The following is a 22,512-nucleotide window of genomic DNA, read 5'->3' on the forward strand; positions in this document are numbered from 1 at the left end:
ATGGGGATTCACTGTGATGATGCATTTTAAGCATTTATCCCAGGGCCTGGCCCATAATCAGCACTCACACACTCTCTATCTGCATCTCCATCAGTGATACTGTTATTGATATGATTGACAGCTTTGATTTGTCTATCAGTAGCATCAACTAATTAATGCTGTCAGTACTAGTATTACTGAGGACGGTTCATATAGAAAATTCTCTATGGACCTGTTTGAGCGGAAGGCACTCTGATGAGGATATCATGTAAGAGATGCTTCACCCTTTAAATACTGATTCCTTGTATTTAAAAGGAATAACTCTTTCCCTCTGAAAGAGTCTCTATAAAGACACTCTGCCTCCTGACTCTGCACATTTGTATTAAAGATTTTTAATAAGAAAAATGTGACAAGCATTGTCCCTCCTATTTTGGATTCTGGTAAAGCCTAACCTGGTTGTTCCATGAATCCATCACACCGCCGGTGGCTGACCTGCAGGGATGGAGAGTCCATTTCTGGGGAGGAGGACATGCTTCCCAGGGTCTGGACCCACTTAGGTTCAGCCCTGCTCCACCCGTCAAGGAGGGCAGGATGCCGGGCACACAGGGCCAGGTTCCCGGCCAGCAGGGCCTGGGCTATGCTCCAAAGTTATTTCTCATTCTTCTGATCCCCCTCACTTGTTCTCCCCACTCTTCTTGAGTTTTGTTTCCTTTAATTACAGTCCAATTGAGTCATTAAAGAGGGAAAGCATGAGGCATGGAGAGAAGCAGCCTCTCTCTCCCTAACTGAACCAGATGCCAGAGTCTGCCTCCCTCTGAGCACTGCCATAGAGGGGCCTGACCTATAATCAATGAAAATCTGTATCTTTATTCATTTTGACTTTTTAAAAGGCAGCATTTTCTTGTCGTTATTATCAGCATTTCAGGGCAATCAGGGTTCCTCTGGTCCTTCCTCATATCTGGGAGGCCAGATGGCTTTTTAGGTCAAAATTGTTAAAAAAAAAAAAAAAAAGGATAAGGGGAGGTGGCTGGGTGATCTGTAGTGGGTGGAGCAGAGAGGGACTGATATGGAATTCAGAGACAGGACTGGGAACTGACATTAGACATACCTCCTAAAAGATACCATTGCTCCATAGGATCCACCAAGCGTGCAAATCCTTGCACCTCTTTCAGTCCTAAATTTCTATGAAGGCCTCTAGCATTGCCCCCCCTTTCCCACCCTCCTATGTCTGTGTTTTCCCACATACTCCCATTTCCTACCAGACCATTTCAATTTTCTCATGTGGAAAGTGAAGATAATCATAAAACCTAGCTCACAGGATGACTGTGAGAATTAAATTGGTTAAAATAAGCAAAGCACTTAGAATCATGTCTGGCACACAGTCACTGTGTGGATGGTTGCTCTTATAATACTAGCTTTCTTCTTTTGCAAAAGAGATATAATAATACTCAGCTAGGGAGAGAGTTATAAGCATTTAACTGCCATGAACATAAGTGAGATGGCACATAGTAGGTGCATAATGAGTGCTGGTTCTCTCCCACATCACCTCGCTTCTCCCCAGCACTCACATCGGCCCTGTTGGTATTCTTGTGCAGAGATACAAAGTTCAGGGTCACACAAGCCCCCCTGAAGCCCATCCTGTCTTTATAAAACCAGGTGGGGCTCTTGTTCTTGCATCTCCTGTTCCGTTCGCCGTGCTGGATACGGGGTTGCTAAGTCAGGATTTGGACTGCTACAGTGGCCAAGGCGATGCTAAAATGTCATGACTGTTGGAAGATACAACTGCATGGAAGGAATTTTGGGATCAAATCTTGATTCCATTACTGCTTCCCTCCATGACCTTGAGTGATCCCTGCATCTTCCTAGCCCTTTATTTCTCTGTCTGTAGAGTGGGAGAGGTGCTAGCCTGGTTGGAAGATCTCCAGGGCCCCTTCCTGTTGTGTAGCCCTGCTTGGTGGGTCCACACTGCAGGAAAATGGGTCGCTTAGAGATGGCCACACAGTCTTGGCGACTCCTCTCACGAACCAGTGAAGTCTGGTTTCCCTCCCTTGAATCTGGCAAGAAATTAATGACCTGTTTGACTAACAGTGTGACAGAAATAATGTCCTGGGACTTCTGAGGCTGGGCGCTCAGAAGATACGCAGCTTCTGCCTAGGCTCTTGGAGCACTTGATCTGAGATGTCCGCAAACCCAGCCTCCATGGCACGAGAAGCCCAAGCCAAATGGAGACACACGAGCAAGCACTCTGGCTGACAGCTCCCGCCGAGGTCCAGCAGAGCTAGGATCAGCTGCGCCGGTCCCAGCACTCACCTTCACTGGGAAGCGCAGGGGTCCTCCACAAAGCAAACACTACAGCTCCAGATAGCCCCCCCCCCCCCACCGAGGGCCAGGGACAAATCACCCCGCTGAGCCCTTCCCATGTTCCTGACCCACAACGCTGTGAACAGAACAAAATAGTTGTTTTAAGCCATTGAGTTTGGGGGTAGCTTGTTCTGTAGTAACAGATCGCTGGACCAGTGCAGGTGAGCTGTGAACTGACATTTCAAAAGGGGCTGAGGAGGATGCATTTTGATCACCAGATTGTCTGGGGTGGAGTCCAATAAACAGCCCCTTCCGCAGCTGAGAAAACCAGGATGACACAGAGGAGCAGCAGGAGCCAAATGCTTCAGGGGGCAGCAGCTGCTCAGAGATGGTGGACACGTCCTCCACAGGGTGTCATGATTAAGTGCGTACAGACTTCTCTGGTTTTGCCCTCTATCTTGATTAAAATTTCACAGTGTTTATACTGCCACACAGAATAGATGGAACCACAGCTTACTTTTCAAACTGTGCCTTGCTGACATCATTATGTTTGTCACATTTATACCTCCTCTCAGAGATAACAATTTTTCACTCTTTAGCATACTGAAGGGGGACACACTCTCTCCTTCCCTCTTTTGATGCTTCGTTCATTGTTACTTTCTCCATCCCTAGTCAAGAGGTGAGGGTCTCCCTGCAAGTAACTGAACAACAAAATAACAGGATAATTTTTATATATTACCTCCCAGATCAACCTCTCTCCCCATATTATTGCTCACTTGCATTAGTTTTCTATTGCTGCTATAACAAATTGTCATAAACTTGGCAGTTTAAAAAACACAAATCTATTTTCTTACAGCTCTACAGATTAGAAGTACAAGAGAAAAAAAAAAAAAGGTCTCACTGGGCTAAATTCAAGGTATTAGCAGGGCTACATTCCTTTTCTGGAGGCTTGGGGAGGGGGGTGGGATCCATTTCCTTGCCTCATTCAACTTCCAGAGACTTTCCTGGCTTAATACGTCCTCGTCCATCTTCAAAGCCAGCAAGGCTGTATCATTCTAAATTCCTCTGCTGCCTCCCTCTTCCACATTTAAGGACTCTGATTACACTGGGATCACCCTGATCATTCAGGATAATCTCTCTCTTCAAAATTCAGCTCATTAGCAACCTAAATCCATAGATGAACTTAATTCCCTATTTGTCACGTAAGGTAACAGATTCGCAGGTTCCAGGAATTAGGATGCGGACATCCCTGGAAGGGGGCCATTATTCTGTCTACCACACACCTTACGACCCTCCCCAATTTGGGCAACTAGATGCTTGAGGACCACATTATCCCAGGAGAAGATGACAGCAGAAACAGAATACCAAGAAAGAGAAGGCAATTAAAAAAAAAATTCAGGTTTCAGAAGCTGAGGTCTAATTAGAAGGTATAATAATAATAATGACAATAAAAGAAAGAATCTGTGATCTGTTAGAGAAGTGACCTCCCTCCTACCCATAAAGATTCTATGAGCTGAGGGAAGAGAGCAGTGTTGGAAGTCAAACAAGATGATCCTGCAAAAGAGACCAAACAAGACCCTGTGCTCTCTTCCCACCAGGCTAATGACATGGGTGGTTGAAGAGGCTGAGGGCCGTGGAAAATCAGATGAGTTTGAGGGATCTGAAGGCAAAGGGGGGGTCTGTGTCTCAAACTTGCCAGATAGTGTCTGATAGACGGTAAATGTGGTCAAGTGTTCTTCCCTGGTAGGAAAGGTGCCATTTACAAATGCCTTCATGGTCAGTCTAGATTAAGAGGGCTTCAGCCAACTCCCCTCAGACCCTCATGCCCTCAGGGGGATACAAAAGCTTCTGGCCACTCCTCCCACCCTCAGTAGAATGAGGAGCTATCTGATGGTTAGAACCAGCTGGCCTCATGTGACCTGTGGGGGGATGAAAAGAACACAGTAGCAGATTCCAGGATGGACCATATACCCATACATCAGGTGGAACAAGGAGGTCCTGGCATAGACTAGAAAGGAAGGAGGGTGACGGAAAAGGGCCAGATGAGACAGCAGGTACTAGAACTGAGCAGTGATGGTCTAGTACCATGCATTCCCTTCACTTCCATCCATGCATTAGGCATGTATCAGCCCCCTTGAACTTACAGATGTTCAGGAAGGCAAAACACCTAAATTGACTAGACTTGAATTTTCACTACCAATGGATGGAGCTGAAAGGAAATAAAATTCAGCTGTAGAAACACTATAGAAAATAAAATACGCTGTGCTCCTGCATTTTTTGTGACCCCAAAGAGCATATCCACTACATAAATACATCAGTAACTGTGGCCTCATCATCTCACACATAATGGCACTCTGTAAATCCCACATCATTTCCAGTTACCTTCTTCGGTTTTTCAGAAAACATACGTGTTCAAGAGTTTTTGTTCCCATTGGAAAAATGAAGAAACTGAGGCTAATAACATCCATGCAGATTCTAAAGCTCACCAATGACCAAGTCAGGGCGTGAACCCAATTCACTCAGACCAACCTTCTTTCCAGGGTTCTTTGCTGCCACCTCCTCTCAGCTCCAAAGGAAAGCAACCCAAAATGGCTTTGGGACTAACTAACATCAGAGACTTGTTCTTGGGTCTCCATCCTGCCACCTTGTGGTGAGACCTTGGAAAGTCGGTCTGCTTCCCACACAGGTCAGGTTTGTTGTGAAGATGAATTACTGGATGTAGACATACCTTGAGAACTCTGAAGTGTTCTAAAAGTGTAAGGTATTATTATCTTTTTGCCAGATGAAGTTTCTTAGAAGAGGGGCTATAAGAAAAATTTTGTCTTTGCAGGCATGATGGAGAGTCTACAGAGAAATGACAGGCTTTAAATTTAAAGTGGGCATTTCCCCACCTGTTCTGAAGGCACAGAGGAGAGGTTGCCTCCTATCCGCTGAGCCCTTAAGTTGCTACTTCAAGATTAGATCCTTAATCAGGAAAGGAAGGTCCTTGACAACCTCATCAGACTATTGAATTTTCTCTTAACCTCCAGGGAACAAATGTTCTTTCTTTCTCTCTCTCTTTTTATTTCTCCAGTTTATATTAATGAGAGGGGGAAAAGAGACAACTTCCACGCGCACACACACACACACACACACATCTCTGCATTGTGAGGTTTCGTTCTTCTGGGACATCTATCCTCAAGAAGGAGCTTAGTTCAGAAAGAGAACTGATGGAAAAGGGGGAGACGAGACAGACAATTTAATCCTATCAGAAATATCAGCCTGGTGTTGGGGAGACACCACCAATGATTTGGAACATCCTCTTGAGTTGTTTGTCCACTGACTAGCTCTAAGACTTGAGCAAATCCTCCTCTCTCTCACCAGGCCTCACTTTTCCAATACGCAAAATGAATAGTTGGGTTGTGACGCTCTGAAGCAGACAGCTGCTACTCCCACCCATCGTCCACATCCCCATTTTCCGTTACTAGCAGCCTACTTTTACTCTGAGAATCTGTGCCTTCCCACAACTCACTACCATATATTACAGGTGCAGCTGCCACTAGCCCATGCCCCAGGTACAAGCGGTTCTGGAATGAGCCCAGGCTTTCCAAATGACCACAGTAACTGGTACAGGGATGGGCATGAGAACCAGTTGGCCCAATGAGATGAGATCCTTTGACTTTGGCTGAAGGGACTAGGAGATAGATGTCCGTGTCCTGCAGGACTCCCTGCATGGAGGAGGTGTGGTGCTGAGAGAAGAGAGGGATCCCCATGGCATTGTTTGAGCCTCTCCATCCTTTGGTGCCTAGACTTCCACTTGAGCCAACATACTGCCTCTTTTTGCCAGAACTAGCTTGAATTGAGTTTCTGCCACTTATGATTCTAAGAATTGTCATCAATAAAATCTCCAATCACCCATCCACCTACAAAGATCTGTTGATCTTTGAGTCTAAAATGCATTTTTGTTGCATTATCTCATTCTCTAGAAGCTTCTTCTTTGTATTGGTCTCCTGGCCATGGAGAGCGGACTGTGCATTCCATTTCCCTTGGTCTCTTCCAAGAGCCTCGTCCAGAGCAGCTGTTCTCATCCTTGGCCCCGCTCCTCCCTTCCTGCGCCTCTTTCTTTCTTCCTTATTGACTGAGATGAGTACCCATGGGGAGCTGAGCTGAATCAACAGATTCCCTCAGTTCTCCTTCAGCTTACTGGGTGGGATAAACTTGGAAAAAGTCAGTCTGTGCTAGAAATGATTATAGGTGATGTAATAGATGTACATATATAAAAACAGTAAGGATCTTCACAAGAGCAGGGTTATTTCTCCAATAGGGAGAGGGGAAAGGCTTCAGAAAGGAGACAAATCTGGAAAGAGGTCCACTTGTTTGCTGCGTGGCTTGGGGAGCAACTCACTGTAGGCAGAAGAAGGGCATGAGCAACAGCTCAGAGGCATTAAACAGGCACGTGTGCTCAGGAATTGCATCTAATCCGTTTGGCTCTAGTGTAGAATGAAGTAAAGAGAAGGTGGCAGTGAAAAGGGGGCAGACCAAGAAGGCACTGGATGCTGGGCTAAGGAGTTTAGCTTGTAGGACAATGTTTCCCAAGTGTGCTTCCAAGACGCTCTTTAAATTGTTACAAATTCAGGTTCCTGGGACCTAACCTCCCTCTAGAGAATCAAAATTTCTGATGTGGAACCTGTATTTTAGACAAGCACCCGAGGCCGTTCCCATAAAATAAATCATCCAGCTTCTTCTATAGGCAACAAAGATCCTCACATGTCTTCTGTGTCCCCAACCCACATTCCACACTAAAGCTCCAAGCAAACGAGGCCACCATCGGTCCTCTGTGCCTTTACCTTGGCCATCTCCGCTCTTCTCCTAATGTAAATCAACCCATCTTTTGAAGCCAGTTACAACACCAACTCCTCCAGGAAGCCGCCTACAAAATCCGTAGGTCTTAGCTGCAACTTTCTCTTTTGGACATCTCATGACAGGCTCCCCAGGGTGCTCACAGAGAGAAGACGTGCCCTACCTCACTCTCACACGGACCGTAAGTTTCCTGAGGCCAGGAGCTCTCAAGGACCTCTTGTACATTGGGCACTAAAGCTGTAATATTTCATTTCATTCTTCCAACAATTCCAGGAGGTAAGTGTTATTATCCCACTTTACAGATGAAAAAACCAAGGCAGCCTGCTGTGCTGAAGGCCACCGAGGTCGGAGCTATGGGTAGCCTGATCCTCTTTGACCAACTCCCCCTCACAGGGAGGGGCCTCTTGCAAGCAGCATGGGCACTGGGGCCAGCCCGTGTTCATGGGCCAACAGCACTTACCACACATCCCGAGGAGTCCACCTGGCGGTCAGACACACACTTGAAGTTTCGAGTGCAGCCCCCGTTGTTTCGAGAGCAGTCACGGACTGGCCCAAAGGAGGACAGCAGGTCATTGATGGTTTCAAAGTATGTGGACAGCATCGCTTCTTCCCTTGGAAAGAAAGGGGATGGTTAAATCCCAGAGACACTGGTATTGTTGGGTTAAAAAAAAGTTTAATGTGCATTCAGTTACATTTGAGATCTTCATTATTATATTTGTAATTAAGGAAATGATGCAAATACACATTTAAAAGAAAGTAAGGAAAAAAAGCCAAAAAAATCAATACGAATACCATCATATGACACGATGGTTGTCTAATTTTGATAAAAAGAAATGTACTTGGACGTGTGTGCCCTGTATCTCATGACTCCTCATGGGTTTGGAGAGCAGGCATGAGATTTCCATTTTACTGGCCAGTGGGCTGTGGCGCAGAAAGGTGAAGTGTCTTGTTGAAGGCCATCCAGCCTGTAATGTTTGTGGAATTAAAGTTTGTGCCAAGCTCCATCTGAGTCCAGACAGAAAGCTCTTCCTCCTACAACTCTTAACTTGCATTATACATGTTTCTACAGATCCCAGACCTCCCTGTAGCAACTCTGCAGAATGAGCACATTTCTATTATTCTGACTTAGTGGATATAAATGAAAATTATGGGAGGTGTGAGACTTACCCCGAATCACACATCCCATAAACAGTAGAGCCAAGACAGAAACACAGGACTGTCCGACCCTAGTGCCCTGGAGCTTTATTTTTCAGACTGTTGCATGCAAATCATACCATCAAGAGTGGCAACATCAGCTATTGGAAAGGTCACGAGATTCTAGGCTGATGCGTGACTCCTCACAAATCAGGTTCACGAGAGAGAAGACTAGACTGGATGCCATAATCTATGGATCTTCCAAAGTTCTATTAGATGAGACATACAAATGGGAGTTTCTGGATGCTTTTTCTGGAGAAAGGGCCAAAATAAGGAATACCCTAGAACTGGATTATTTATGATGCCTACATTTGCTGGAGGTATTATCAAAGGGATACCTCAAGCAGTAAAAAGAGGCACTCTATTCTTCCACAATGTAGGACTGGTGGAATCTCGAATTGTGAAAGAAGGGAGATGCTGGCATGTGCACATGTTGCAAGAGGAGGCCAAAGAGCACCATCAGTGATGTCTGTGGACCATCCTTCATCCCTTCTCCCACACTCTCCTCTTCAGTTTCCTGGCTTATTCCCTGACTCTAGCCTTCTACCCTTCCATTCCATCTTCCATGCTGTCTGCTAGTGAACTTGGTAAATTCCAGCTTTAATTAGATACTCCATGGATCAATAGTTCTTCATTGCTTATAGAAGAAAACCTGAATTAGTTTCATTGGTATTCAAGGTATTTCATGATCTGGTTCCTGCCTACCTGTCTAGCTACATTCTCCCGTGTCCTCATATTCTCCATTTGATAGCTACCAGCCTCTTCTCATGCCCTAAATACACAATCTTAAGTCAGGTTCCCTGGAAACAGATTCCAAAACGGAGCATTGTATGCAGGAGGCTTATCGAGGAGCCCTTTTGGGACGTGCTGGTAGGAAGAGAGCAAGGCAGGATTGGGCAAAGGAGAGGTGGACCTGCTAGTGGATGATGCTGTGTAGATCTGAAGTCTCAGCTGGTCCTGAGGGGAGCTCTGGAGCTGGGATGGCCCTTTAGGAATGCCCTGAATGGAAGCAAGAGATCCTGGCCTCTGCATCACCATGTCAGCCAGTCACTGTCACGGGCTGCCATCTGGAAGGGAGTATCCTTGGGTGAAGCAGTTCCTTGCAGCTGAAGGCAATGCCCAGTGAGAGATGCAGCCACGGGCTTCAGCCACGTTCTGGAGAATGGGAAGGTCATCCCCGGAGAGGGGATCTGAGTGCAGTGCGTTCCTTTTCCTTTCTGAACCCTTAACGATGCTCATCTGCCTGGGATGCTCATCTCCAACTTTCCTCCCTGACAAAATCCTAGGACTCTTTAAAAACTATTCTAGTTCATCCATTCATTCATTTACTCATTCATTCATATATTGCACATGCTTACTGAGTGCTTAGCATGCACCAGGAACCATTCTAGGTACTGGGGATGCAGCAGTGACCTTGGACAAAGTCCTTACCCCCACAGTGCTTACCGTGACCTCCTCTGTGGAATATTCTCTACTTACCCCCAACCAGAACTAATTCCTTTCCCTTTGTTTAAATCTATTACCTTATTGCCCTTCATCATCTGCTCTGTGTCTTCCCAAAGAGACTACAAGATTCTTGAGTGAAAGGCTCAAGATTTACTCACTCCTCTTTAGCCCCCTGCACAAGACCTGGTAAGAACTTGCGCTAAGTCAATGTTTTTCAAGTGAAATAAAGTAGCAGAGGGCGTGGATGCAACCACCACCAATCAGTAGTTTTACCAAGAGTCTCTTCCAACAGGACACTCCCTCCCCAACTCTGGGCTCCCATTCCAAATTGTCCATGCTCAGGGCTGAAGCACAGGGACAAAAAAGAATATGCAGGTAATGCTGCCAGCTCTCCATCATGTTCTCTTTGCATAGAGTGAGGTTAGGGTGACAGGCGGGTAGGGGGAGATAACTGACAGCCCCTAAACCGAAGCTCTTGGGAGACCCATCACTTTTGAATCATGAGTTGAGGATTCTGGAAAGATATTAAGGCTATTAAAATATTAAAATCCTTAGAGGGAGAAGAAGTGATAAGTGAGGGGAAGAGATAAAGACAGAGGGGAGAGACAATCTGAGAAAGTGTGAGAACAAAAAGGAGAAACTGTTAAAAGGAAGGATGAGAAACTGAGAGGCAGAAACACAGTCATCCAGAAGAAGATAGATGGATGGATGGATGGATAGATGATGGAATGATGGGTATATATTTAGATATTTAGGTAGGTAGGTAGATAGATATGAATAGATGGATGGATGGGCAAATGGATAGATAAACCAAGAGACACAGACAGCAACACGCCCAGAGGAGAGTCATAGAGAGATTAAAAGAGGGGAAGATGGAGGCAGAGAAAGTGTGTGAAGAGAGACAAAATGCAGAGCTAGATCAGGAGAAAGAAAGAGAGGGAGAAACAGGAGAAACAAACAGATTCAAAAGGAGAAAATATCAAGGTAAGGAGAAGAAATGTGCATGTGTATGGGGAAGGGGGCAGGAGGAGGGAGGGAGGGGAAAGGGATGGGGAAGGAGACGGACTCAGAAAGACAGAGAATGAAAGTGAAGAGAAAGACACTGCATGAGTGGAAAAGAACACACACAGACGGAGAGCAGAGACAGAATAGCAGAGAAACAAAGGAAGAAAAGAGAAAAACAAGCAAAAAATGTCACCTTCCAGCAGAACCTGGCGACAGCTCAGGTTGTACAGATAAGGAAGCTGGTAGCTTTTGAAAGGATTGATTCTGCATAAACATCAGGAGGAGAACATTATTTAAAACACAAAGACCTGACACCGGGGCTGTTACGGAGTCTAGAGAATTGACTTTGTCAGGCTCGGAAAATGAAGAATCTGGAGGCAAGTGACGGAGGGAGCTCAAGGCAGATGCTGGAATTTCCTTAACTCAGGACTCAGTCCCTCACCTCAGCTGCTGAGTCCAGGATTTGCGGTCCGTTGAAGCTCAGAGCTGCTCCAGTAACAGGACACAAAGGGATGTGGGGAACAGTGCAGGAGGTGAAGGCGGGCTGGGGTGACAGGGAGACCTGGGTGAGAGTCTCAGCTTTGCCAGAAATCACCACCATCACCACCATCACCTGCATCACCCATGACTTCCTGAGTACCCGCTAAGATTCCTTTCCTGTGCTCCTTTGGTTTACACCAATAGCCCTAAGGTACACATTTTCCTCCCCTTGTGTAGCTGGAGAAATGGGATCTTGGGGAGATACATTGCCTTGGCTCACACGGGTGTGAGGAGGAGAGCCAGGGTGTGCACCCAAGTCTGCCTGAAGTCAGGTCCTGAGCTTCCTCCCCACCATGCTTGAGTTTGTCCAACTTGCTCTGCGCCCTTTGGGCAGGTCAGAGCTCTCCTAACAGGAAAGCTGGTAGAAACCTGTACCCCCTCCCTCTGCGTCTCTGGGGAGGAAGAACTGGATGGGCAGAGCCAGTGCAACTTCTGCACGTCTCCCAGCGCTGCCTCCAGTCAATGTGTGTCAGAATAAAGGCAGAAAACATGGCGTGTTAGTTTCCCAGGGCTGCCCTAACCAGTACCACAGACCAGGGGACTTAAAACGACTGAAGTGTATTCTCTCACAGTTCTGGAGGTCAAAGTCCAAAATCAAGGTGTCAGCAGAGCCATGCTTCCTCTGAAGGCTCTAGAGCAGAGTCCTTCTTGTCTCTTCGAGGCTCCTGGCAACCCCGGCCATTCCTTGGCTTGTAGCCCCCTCCCTCTAATCTCTGCCTCCATTGTCACATGGATTTTCCTCTCCTTACAATGACACCATCCATTGGATTCGTGCCCACCTGAATCCATTATGACCTCTTCTTGATTACATCTGCAAAGACCCTATTCCCAAATAAGGCCACATTCTGAGGTTCCGGGTGGACATGAATTCTGGGGGGACACTACTTAACTCACTATTCATGGCTCTGAGAGAAGTCTGGAAGCTCAGCAGGATGGCAGGACAAGAGCCAGGACTAGAACACCCTGGTCTTTGGCTGTTACTCCAGTGCTCCTAACCCCACGCCAGCCCTTCCAGCTCTGGGCTCTGCATGTTACATTGTGCACTTACAAGTCCTGTAAAGTCCTAGAAAAAGGACCACAGTGAAGCCATTTCTCCTTCATCTGAGAGGAGAAAAGACCAACGTTAACGAAGTACCTAACACACCCCAGGCAGAACAGGGTTTGGCATACTTTTCTACACAGGAATCCACAGTCAATATCTTAGGCTTTCCAAGCCATATGGTCTCTGTTCCAACTCCTCATTTCTGCATTGATAACCCACAAGCAGCCACAGAAAATATGCAATGACGATATGCAAAATGCAGAGAATGAGCACGGCTAGCGAATGACACAGCAGGCTGGATTGCTACTTCCTGTTTTACAGGGGGAAACCTGCAGGTCAGTGTTGGAGTTAGGATCTGAACCCAGGTATGCCCAACTCCAAAACCCACATTCTTTCTCCTCCATTAAGTGTCTTCCAAGCCTCACTCTTCTCATCTGGAAAATGGGAACAGCATCTTTCTAGCTCCCAACCATGTAGAATGACTGTGAGAATGCAATGGCATGGTGCACAGGATCGTGTTTTCTAGACTCTGAAATGCAATGCAAATCTATTTATCATTCATTGATTCAACAAAAACTAGAAAACTGACTGCATGCCCAGAACTGAGCTGATCATTATTACGTCTCTCCTTTGGCCTCACTCTGTCCCTATTTCTGCCCCTTTGGAGTCCAGCCACCTTCTAAAGTGCTTCCTAGCACCTCTCCAGCTCTACCATTCTAATTCCCTTTTTTTTTTTTCCTGATAATACTGGTTTCAAAACTGAGTCAGCCAGACCCTAGCAGGCTGAGGGAGGCTGCCATCCCCTCACTACCTGATTGCTTAAGTGTGAACGCATCACTTGGGTTCCATTCAGCCCAGTCAGCTGAGCCCCAGGCGGGGTGCACCTTAGGCAGGGTGGCTGGGAGCAGGTGATGACATAGCCCCGTTAATAAAGACCAGGAAAGGTCTGTGTCACTCACAGATAGCTGCGAACGGATGACTCAGGGCCCAGACAGTGACAAGCTCCCCTCGGGTGTAGACTAATCGTCCTCTGATACAACAACAGGCAGCCTTGTTTCTTTCCTGAGCTCCCAGAGAGGAAGGGAGGGAGGACAGCATTTGGCAGGCATCAAGCTGCCCTCCCAACCCGCCCTGCCTTGGGGTTCAGGGAGGCTGCCAAGTCCCAGTAGCAAGAGCAGCTGTGCACAACAGTGGCTACGAGGCAGGTTTGTCCCCTGGCTTCACGCACTATGAGACCTTGGGTAAGTCTCTCAAACTCTGAGCCTCCATTTTCTTGTCTGAAAAATGGGGATATTAATACCAAGCTGGCAGAGTTAGAATGAGAATCAATCAGATAATGCATGCAAAATATCTCACACAGAAGGTGCCCAGCATACTACTGGAAATTATAATCATCTGATCGTCCTACAAAATTGCAAGAATCGTAACTTGAGGATGTAAAGAGCTTGGGGATGCAGGAGAAGAGGACCTGGGGCCTCTTAATCTTCATAAAAACACAGTGATGTAAATGGTATGATCATCCCGTTTGTTTTTTTTTTTTTTCATGGAGGTACTGGTGGTTGAACCTAGGACCTCATGCATGCTAAGCATGTGCTCTACCACTGAGCTTCACCCCCACTCCCTGATCCCCATATTGTAGAAGAAACTGAGACATTGTTGTGAGGATTAAGGCGGTTTTGAGACCAGCTGAAGATAATGTAGGCACAGTGTTAGGACAGCGGCTGGCACAGGGCGGCTGCTTTATAAAGATCCATTGGTAAAGGCTTCTGGGCAGGAGTGAGCTGGCACAAGGCACAGGGAAGCAGATTTGGGCTTTTTTAAAGTCAGAGGTGTTGAGCAAGGGGAACGCGCTCTCCCAGGGTCCTGCTGCTGCTGGCCGCTATAGGAAGGCGCCCTGAGAAGGGATGGCCGTTTTCTGGGAGGGGTGTGGAGGAGAGCCAGGCTTCCCAGGAGGGCTGCACACCATCACGGCGATGGTAACAACCACCACGGCTACTACCTCTTGAGAACTTATGACCTGAGAACTTGACTTAACACAGATGATCTCAATCTCATTATTTCTGGCCATACTCCTATGGGATGGTGCCATTCTTATCCCCATTTTTGTTGATTAAAAAGGAAACACACATCCTCGCATGCAGGACCCAGCACTTACAGAGGGGAGGGGTTGCCCTGTGACACACCATGCGTCTTAGTGGCAGAGACAGGGCTCTGCTCTGCTGTGTCTGTCTCCAATCCTGAAGGTGTCCTGCCTTCCGCCTTAGGATCCCTTCCCACCGGAAATTCTTTGACTGGAGTTCCAGCTGACCCTTCTCTAGCAATTACAGTTTACACTGATTTAGGTCAGGGATACATATTACTCTGCTGAGTGCTCTCGGAGCTTCCTGGCAGTGTCTCTGTCTTTGAGGAGCTTGCAAGCTTCCTGTGTACAGAGATCCCTCCTCACTCTCTTCCCCCTGCTCACCGGGCCCCCTGCAGCTGCTCACTGAATAAGCGGGGCACTGAAGGATGAGGAGGAGGGGCACGTGAGGACCATCAGCTGTGTGGTCTAGGGGACAAAGAGCAAATGACTGTGTGTCCACTGCCCATCTGTGACATGGGGGCAATAAAATTCAGCTCACAGGGTCATGGTCAGGGCTCAAGGAGATAAATGATGTAGAAACCCCTCAACCTCAAACAGAAACCTTAATAAGAAGCTGTTGTATTTCTGGAGATGCGTTCGTCCATTTCACAAGTGTTTACTTGGAGGCTGGAGTTAGGGATGCAGAAAGGAGCCAAACAGACATGAGCTCTGCTCTCCTGGAACTTACAGCTCAGCCAGTGGAACAGGGTCACCCAGCAGTTTCCTGCCTCTACATCAACGTCCTTATCTGTGTCTGTATCTACAAACTATAGCAGCTGCTTTCAGAATACAGGGTACTATGACGCCATATGGCAGAGGAGCCAATCTCATCAGGGGAGCTGGGGGCAGGAGTTGGGCATCGGGGGAAGCAGATTTCTCTGGAGAGTGTCAGGCCCTGAAGTCAAGCCAGCCAGTGTCCTGGCGCAGTTCTGTCACACCGGGGCCTTCCCCAGGGGAGCCAGGATAACGCGTGACCCCCACGCGCATGGCGGCTGTGGAGTCTCTGAAGCTATCATGCCTCGGCAAAAAGCCGCCACCTCCTCCCTGTGCTTGCACTGACTGCTCAGTCACGGCAAGTCTCCTCCTCACCTACCCTCTGTCTCCTGCCCCTTGCAAACCCCATCATTATATTCAAAAGAAACCAAAAAGGATCTGTGACAGTGCTGAGGCCTGAGGATTGTTTATTCGTGGACTACCTGCCCTGAGTTGCTAGGAGAGCCCCACAGCTCGCATCTCATAGGGAAGCTCTTTTAGGTGGGCTCTGGAGGTGGGAGGGCTCTGTGTTCTCCAGAGGCCCTGCAGCTCCCGGAGGGTGGGAGGCCCTGCGGACCTGGGATGGCACAGGGGCTTGCCCGGAGCCAGGAGGGCCCACCCTCAGTGAGTAAACGGGGCTGCATCCTCCGGCAGGAAGGGTACCAGCATGAGGCTGGAGGCGCGTAATCTGGATCTAGCTCTGCTTTGTGCTGCTGTGTGTCCCCAGGTGACCCCCTACCCTCTCTGGGCCTCTGTTTCTGCACTATACACTCAGTGATGGGGTGGTCTCTCAGGGTCCTTCCAGCTCAGATTTCTAGTAATATTATGTGGCTTCCCAAGAAGGATAAGGTGGAAGATAAGGCGTAAGAACGGGGGAGGGAGGGGGAGAAAATAGTTTGTTTCCATTGTATCCATTACAGCGAATATTTCCATTGTTCTGCACCTAAGGAAATCTAGGGACTTACACAGTCATCAGGGGAATTAGAAATAAATACAACTGTGCCAGCGGGAGGAAGCCCTGGGCTGAAACCCAGGCCCTGCCACTTATTAGCTGAGAAAACTCTAACAGCTCTCTCAGCCTCTCTGAGTTTCAGTTTCCCCAAGCGTGGATCATGGATAATAACCCCCACCTCTCAGGGAACATCAGGACGACACGAGGTAATAAAAGCTCCCTGAAGCAGGTGCTCTGTCATGCCCACTGCAGTCCAGTGCCTGTACAGGCACCCAGATTTTTTATTGGACAGGTGAATGAATGAATGAGTCAATGAATGAATGCAAACATATATAAACTGCTGTACTGATGCACTCGCTTTTATCGTTGTGGTTCTTATTAACAACAGCCTGCTTTTCAGGCTGAAACCCTGAAAGTTACTCAAGCTGGGAAAACAAGGGTTCTTAACTCAACCTATAACCCTTTTGTCAGCATATGGGCTACATCTTAGAATAATGTTTTTAAACACTTGAAGTCAAATGCAAAAGGCATTACAAAAGAAACCATTTATCAGAACATTTTTGAAAAAGCCAACTGGAATATAATCATATATAAGCTTCTTTATTGACACCTTAAATAAAAAGATCTAGGAATAGATGTAATAACGACCATAAATGGAAGGCATGAAGAGCATAAACTAGATTTTTAAGACATCTGCAACAAATGAAACAATAAATGAAAGATGATACGTAACTGCATGAGATTTCTATTGGCAGCTAAGTCACAGGGTCTACCAGCACACCCCCTGTCTGCAGTAGAAGGACACGCTCAATTTCAATAAGAGCTTGGTGAAAGTAAAAATGTAGGCTTTTCCAGGGCCTTTCATGGGCCTCCAGCACAACCCTGGGTTGAGAGCCTCTCCCTAAACTGACACTTTGATGGAGAAAGCTTCTTCCTGAATATCTGTTGGTCTGTGAATATCTTGGGTCTAGATAAGAAGAGACAGGAAATTAAAACTCAGCTAAGATCACAGCAAAATCATTCTTTTCCTAAAGGGACATAGGTGGTGTGGGGAAAGGAGGACAGGTTTGGTTTCAGAAAAAAAAAAAAAATTAAACTCTCAAGGATGTGTCCTCACAAAAGTGACCTCCCTTTCTGAGCTTCAGTTTCCTCCTCTGTAAATGCATCATTGCGATGTTCCCTCAGTGCCTAGGGGACTGGGTGAAATATATGAGGCAATGCACCTTGTGCAAAGACGCAAGTGCTTCCCCTCAATATCCTCCTTCCCGTCCTTCTAGAATGAGAAAAGATTTTTGCAGCCACCCACACTTAGAGCTGCTGAATGTACCATAGTGGGGATGCATTTCCCCATCCCTTAGCACCTACTGGGGACCAGGCCCACCTCCTAGATACTCAGCACACAGAGGTGCCCAGATAAAGTCCTGCCCTCAAGAAGTGCATAGGCTGCGGCCAGAGACAAGATTTATAATATGAAGTAGAGTGAATACTTACAGTATAGATGCATAAAAATACACAGATGTCCAAGAGGAAGAAGCAATGAATTTTTCTGGGGCTGGTTGGTGACGGATTCTCGGAGGAGGTAGCAATGAAGGAAGAGGAGGACAATGATGAGGAGGAGGAAGAGGAGGAAAGGAAGAGGAAATGAGAAGAAAGGCAGGACAGGTGTTAAAGGACAGCACAGAGTAGCTAAAATGTGGAAGAGGAAGGAGCGGGGAGTGCTGAGAAAACAGGCAGTGAGCTCACTATCCGTGATGAGGGGTGGGCAGGAGGAAAGGAAGCTGGCTCAGCAGGCTACACCGTGTGGATGGGATAGACCATCCCGGGTCTGTCCCATAAGGCAGATCTCATTACCCCCATTTTAAAGATGAGAAAACTGAGGTTCAAAGTGGGTGAAGTCATGCACATCCCACAGTTCCTTAAAAACGGAGCCATTATAGGAATCCAACTGTGCTCCAAAGTGTACATTCTCTCCCCAGTATGGCACCCACTGCCACCTGTAGAAGACTGCGCTCTCTGGAATTCCACCCACAGTCAGAATCAGGAACACAAAAGGCTTAGGAATAGGACTTTGGTGATCAGGGTAGCACTGTTTCCCACCTCTCCCCTCAAATGCAGCCTTCACCCCTTTTCCTTGCCATGCACATTCCATCTCCTCCTTTGATCCCCACAGGTCCAGCCACCCATCTACAGGGTATGCCTGGTGATAGTGAGCACAGGGAGTGTGCGGTGATGACAGTGACTCTGGCCTGCTCTGCGGGTGGCTGTCACCCAGCAGCCAGGTGGGGCTGGGCTCTGGGGGCTTCTCTCCTGCCTGCTTCACCCCCACCCTGCCGGGGCCTCTGCTTCTAGCTGCTGTCCCAGCCAGACTGGCCTCTCCCACGTGCTGGCATGTGATTCCCTGGGCCAGCACAGGGGTTGGGCTGAGTAAGCCCCTGCCTCCCTCCCAAGGGCCTGGCCAGTGGCCTGTAGTGGATCCTAGAGCATAAGACTTATTGGCGATGGCTGAGACATGGGGAGAAGTTTCTGGAAAGTGTTTGAAGGAATAAGGGCAGGCAGCAACTTTGTTTTCCAACTTCAGAAGCTTTTCTCCTTAGCCAGGGCAAGTCAATTCACTGTGCTGACAAATCCTATTGTCTTTAAAGACTTACTCTCTCTGTCATTCATCCAAGCCACATTAACCATGTTCTCCATGGCCTCCCTTAGTATGTTTCATGATCACTAACAATTGAGCGATAGGCAAGATACTGAGTTTTCCACATGCGTTGTCCCATGCAACACCCACAGCTATTCTGAAGAGAGGCAGGTGCAAACCCACTGTACAGATCAAGAAACTGAGGCTTCAGGAGGGTGCAGAGATTTGTTCCATGTCACACAGCTAATTAGGATTCAAATCTAGCTCTGTTTGACTTCAAAGCTGGAGGCATTTTCAATGTTCATGCCAACCCACCACCAACTTCAACCTGTTTCATGAGCTGAGTGTCTATAGTCCATCTCCTCTGTAAGCAACCCAGTGGGTAGCCCAGGGCTTGGCCTACAGAAGGGTATGGTGGATGTCTGAGCAGAGAAGGAAGGAGGAAGGAAAGGGGAGCTTGAGGGAGAGAGGAAGGGAGGAGGAGACCCAAGTTTTATTTTTCCCGCTAGGCTGTGAGTTTCTGAAGGTAGGAATCTCTGCACCACCACGGCCTAACCCAATGACACCTAACAGAGGGCGCTGCGTATCTAGTGAATATTTCAGCGAATGGATGGATGTGTAAACAAAAATGAGAGAACTCACTGAGGAAATAATGAAAGAATGAATGTCACGGGGCCAACTGCCTGGTAAATTGGTCTCTAAATAAGCCTGAGCTTTCAAGAGCTGAAAGTCCCATCCTCTTGATGGCTCCTCTTGTGGGATTACAGTCACACAGTTTTGGGAGGAAATGAGAAGATAAAAATAAAGATCAATGTAAAACCCTCTGCCCACTAAGACCACATGAAATGTGTTGTTCTTCAGTGGGTATACATTTTCCGCTACGTAACATGAGTGAGTTCTAGAGATCTGTTGTGCAACACAGCACCTGTAGCTAACAAGCGGCTTTGTGCACTTATGATTTGTGTTAAGAGAGTAGATCTCCTGGTAAATGTTATCACCAAAATCCTACCAACCAATAAACCAACCAACGGTGGGGAGGAAACTTTTGGGGAAGAAACTTTTGGAGGTGAGGGATATGTTTATTACCTTGATTAGGGTGATGGTTTCATGGGAATATGAATGTGTCCAAACTCATCAGATTGTGTACATTAAATATGTGCAGTTTTTGTATCTCATTTATACCTTGATACAGATGCTAATCATTAAATAAAAAGACCCCTTGGAATCCCAAATGACTGAAAAGTTCATGATGTTCCCGAGTCATCACTTTCACAAGAGCAGCCACCAGCCTGGAAGTTTTCCTCGGTACACGTGCCTTTAAAGTGCCTTCCTTGTGCCATCCCTCATGCCTTGATTACCTTCTGATCGTAGATGGCTACAGCCCTGTGCTCTCCAGGTCCCTGGGCACAGCCAGGTTCCATGTGGCGGGCAGGTATGCGTGGAGAAACTCATCAAAGTTCCAGGAAGGGAATGCGCTGATGCCCTTTGGGAAGGTGAGGTCACGGGGACACCCTCAGAACCAGACAATCCTGTGAAGCCCCTACAAGCTCTCTGACCACGCTGGCTGAGAGCTGGAACAGTAGAGAAAACACTGGACTGAGAATCTGGAGACTTGGATTCCAGACTGGTTCTGCTGCTCATTCAATGTGACTGGGGGCAAGTCCTTTCTTCTCTTTGTGCCTCATTTTCCCCATCTGTGAAAAGAGGGCTGGACTTCACGCTCCTTCAGAAGTCACCAGAGCTCCCTGTGTGAGGAGGGCCGGGGGATGTCACACCCAGGTGCCCTGTATTTCTGTAGAGATGGGGGAAAGTTGCCCCAATTCCCTAGGCCAGTGGAGGCTCCTGCGGCCTCAGAACCAGGTTTCTAAGGAGCTGTCCAAGAGATAGAGGCCTCCTTCCCACAGCTCAGCTGGCCACACCACTACCCTCATGCTCATTCCTCATCTGTGCCACGTGGCTGAGCCCCTGCCATGTACCAGGCACTGTGTGTGGTCTATGGAGGTGGGAGAGATGGCCCTTGTCCTCAAAGACCTGGCATTTCAGTGGAGGGACACTGCAGACACCCCAGGAAATGAACTAACAGCAGAACTGATGAATTAGAGTCAGAAAATACAGCGCCTGTCTTTCTAATGACCCCTTGTGTGCGTGCAGTGCTACAGCATTTGCATTTTATTGGGCTGCCACAGTTGTTCCTGGTTTGCTGGTCCCATTTAGCAGAGGAACAGATTGAGTTCTGAGAGACAGAATGGCCTGCTTAAAGTCAGATCGCCTGATTTCTGGGCAGTGTTCAGGGAGGGCTTCCTGGAGGAGAGAGGTTTTGAATAGAGTCCTAAATATGGCTGAAGGATAAAGAGTTTGCATCCAGGGTAATGTGTGTGGGGAGTGGAGGAGACCATATGCCAGCAAGGGGAAAGGAAGCCTGGAGAATGCAATTCTACCCCACAATGTAGGGAAATCTATTCTACAGTATAAGTGCAGGGAGGACATAACATTCCAAGTGCTGTTGGAACGAGGAGAAGAAAGAAATGTAGAAAGAGAACAGTCAGAAACATCAGAAAGCACTCGAGATGCCAATCCGGGGACTCTGAGCCCGAATCCCAGCTCTGCCTAGAAACTTCACTGTGTGACCTCAAGAGAATCACTTGGTCTCTCTGATCTTGGCTTCCTTATTGGTCAAATGGAGTTTACAGCAGCTCTCTCTCAGTACAGAAATGAAAACAAAATGAGATAAACCAACTAAACCACCCTATACATGGCCCAGCACCGAGCAAGAGTCCAGCCTTCTCACTGCTCTTCTCAGTCAGCACCTGGGGTGCCTGCTGCCCCTGCGTTGTGTTGATGCATTAGAAGAAAATACAAATTTTCAAGAGACCCCAGCTTATGTAGAACACAAGGCACCTCTACCTACCTGCAAACAAGGACTTTACTCCATAAAATGTAAATTCCAGGCAGGAAAAGCCTGTGCCCAGTCTATCAGCTACTTGCCAAAGGTAAAAAAAAAAAAAGTAGTAGCAGATAGTGAGTTATGGTAATTAAACTCCAGTTAATCCATTTGCTGAAAAGAACTATTGCCTCTTTGAAGCATCAGGGTTATCTGGAGCACAATTTAATGAATGGCATTTCTATGTGGTAGAAATCACTAGGTAATTCCTGGCTCATCATCCATAATTATAAGACCGTTAGGTATGCAAAACCTGAAACGATGATTTATAATTTCTTTGGAATCAACAAAATAAGCACCCATCCATCTGTCCATCCATCCACTCATCTCCCCATGTTCCATCTATCTGCCCACTACAAAGATACTTACTGAGCACCTGCTGTTCCCATCCCTGTGCTGTGAAGTCAGAAATACAGATAAAACTAAGCCATGGTCACTGCCCTCCAGAAAGCCAGAAATCTCAAAGAACAGAGAAGACATGGCAAAAAGGTCTGTGGGAAGTCAGAAGGGGAGCAGGTTATTTCCAATTTGGGAGGAGGGAAGTGGGTGGGAGTTCGGTGTACAGATCAAGAAAGACTTCCTCCTTTTTGCATCTTTGGAAGTTTGAGCTGTGTGTATGTTTATGCTTATTCAAAAATAAGCAAATATTTCATTTTAAAAAACGAGTGAGAACTGGGGAAAGGGAAGAGGAGGAAAAAAGGAAGAGGAGGAGGAAAAGATAACAGACTGAAATCAAGTCATTATAGTTGAGCTTGCATCATCAGTG

The 22,512-nt window shown here is 47.2% G+C and overlaps 1 protein-coding gene across 4 annotated transcripts in view; it reads right to left on the reverse strand.

Moving 5' to 3' along the window:
* The window catches only part of ASTN2 (astrotactin 2), an 800,009-nt gene that overhangs the window by 320,259 nt on the left and 457,238 nt on the right, over window positions 1-22,512 (reverse strand). For all 4 annotated transcript variants that reach the window (XM_074362105.1, XM_074362106.1, XM_074362104.1 and 1 more), the window contains one exon: window positions 7,580-7,730. In XM_074362105.1, the coding sequence (XP_074218206.1) occupies window positions 7,580-7,730 (151 nt within the window). The remainder of the gene's footprint in view (window positions 1-7,579; window positions 7,731-22,512) is intronic.

This window comes from Camelus bactrianus, chromosome 4 (genome assembly GCF_048773025.1).
Source record: "Camelus bactrianus isolate YW-2024 breed Bactrian camel chromosome 4, ASM4877302v1, whole genome shotgun sequence".
NCBI lineage: Eukaryota > Metazoa > Chordata > Mammalia > Artiodactyla > Camelidae > Camelus > Camelus bactrianus.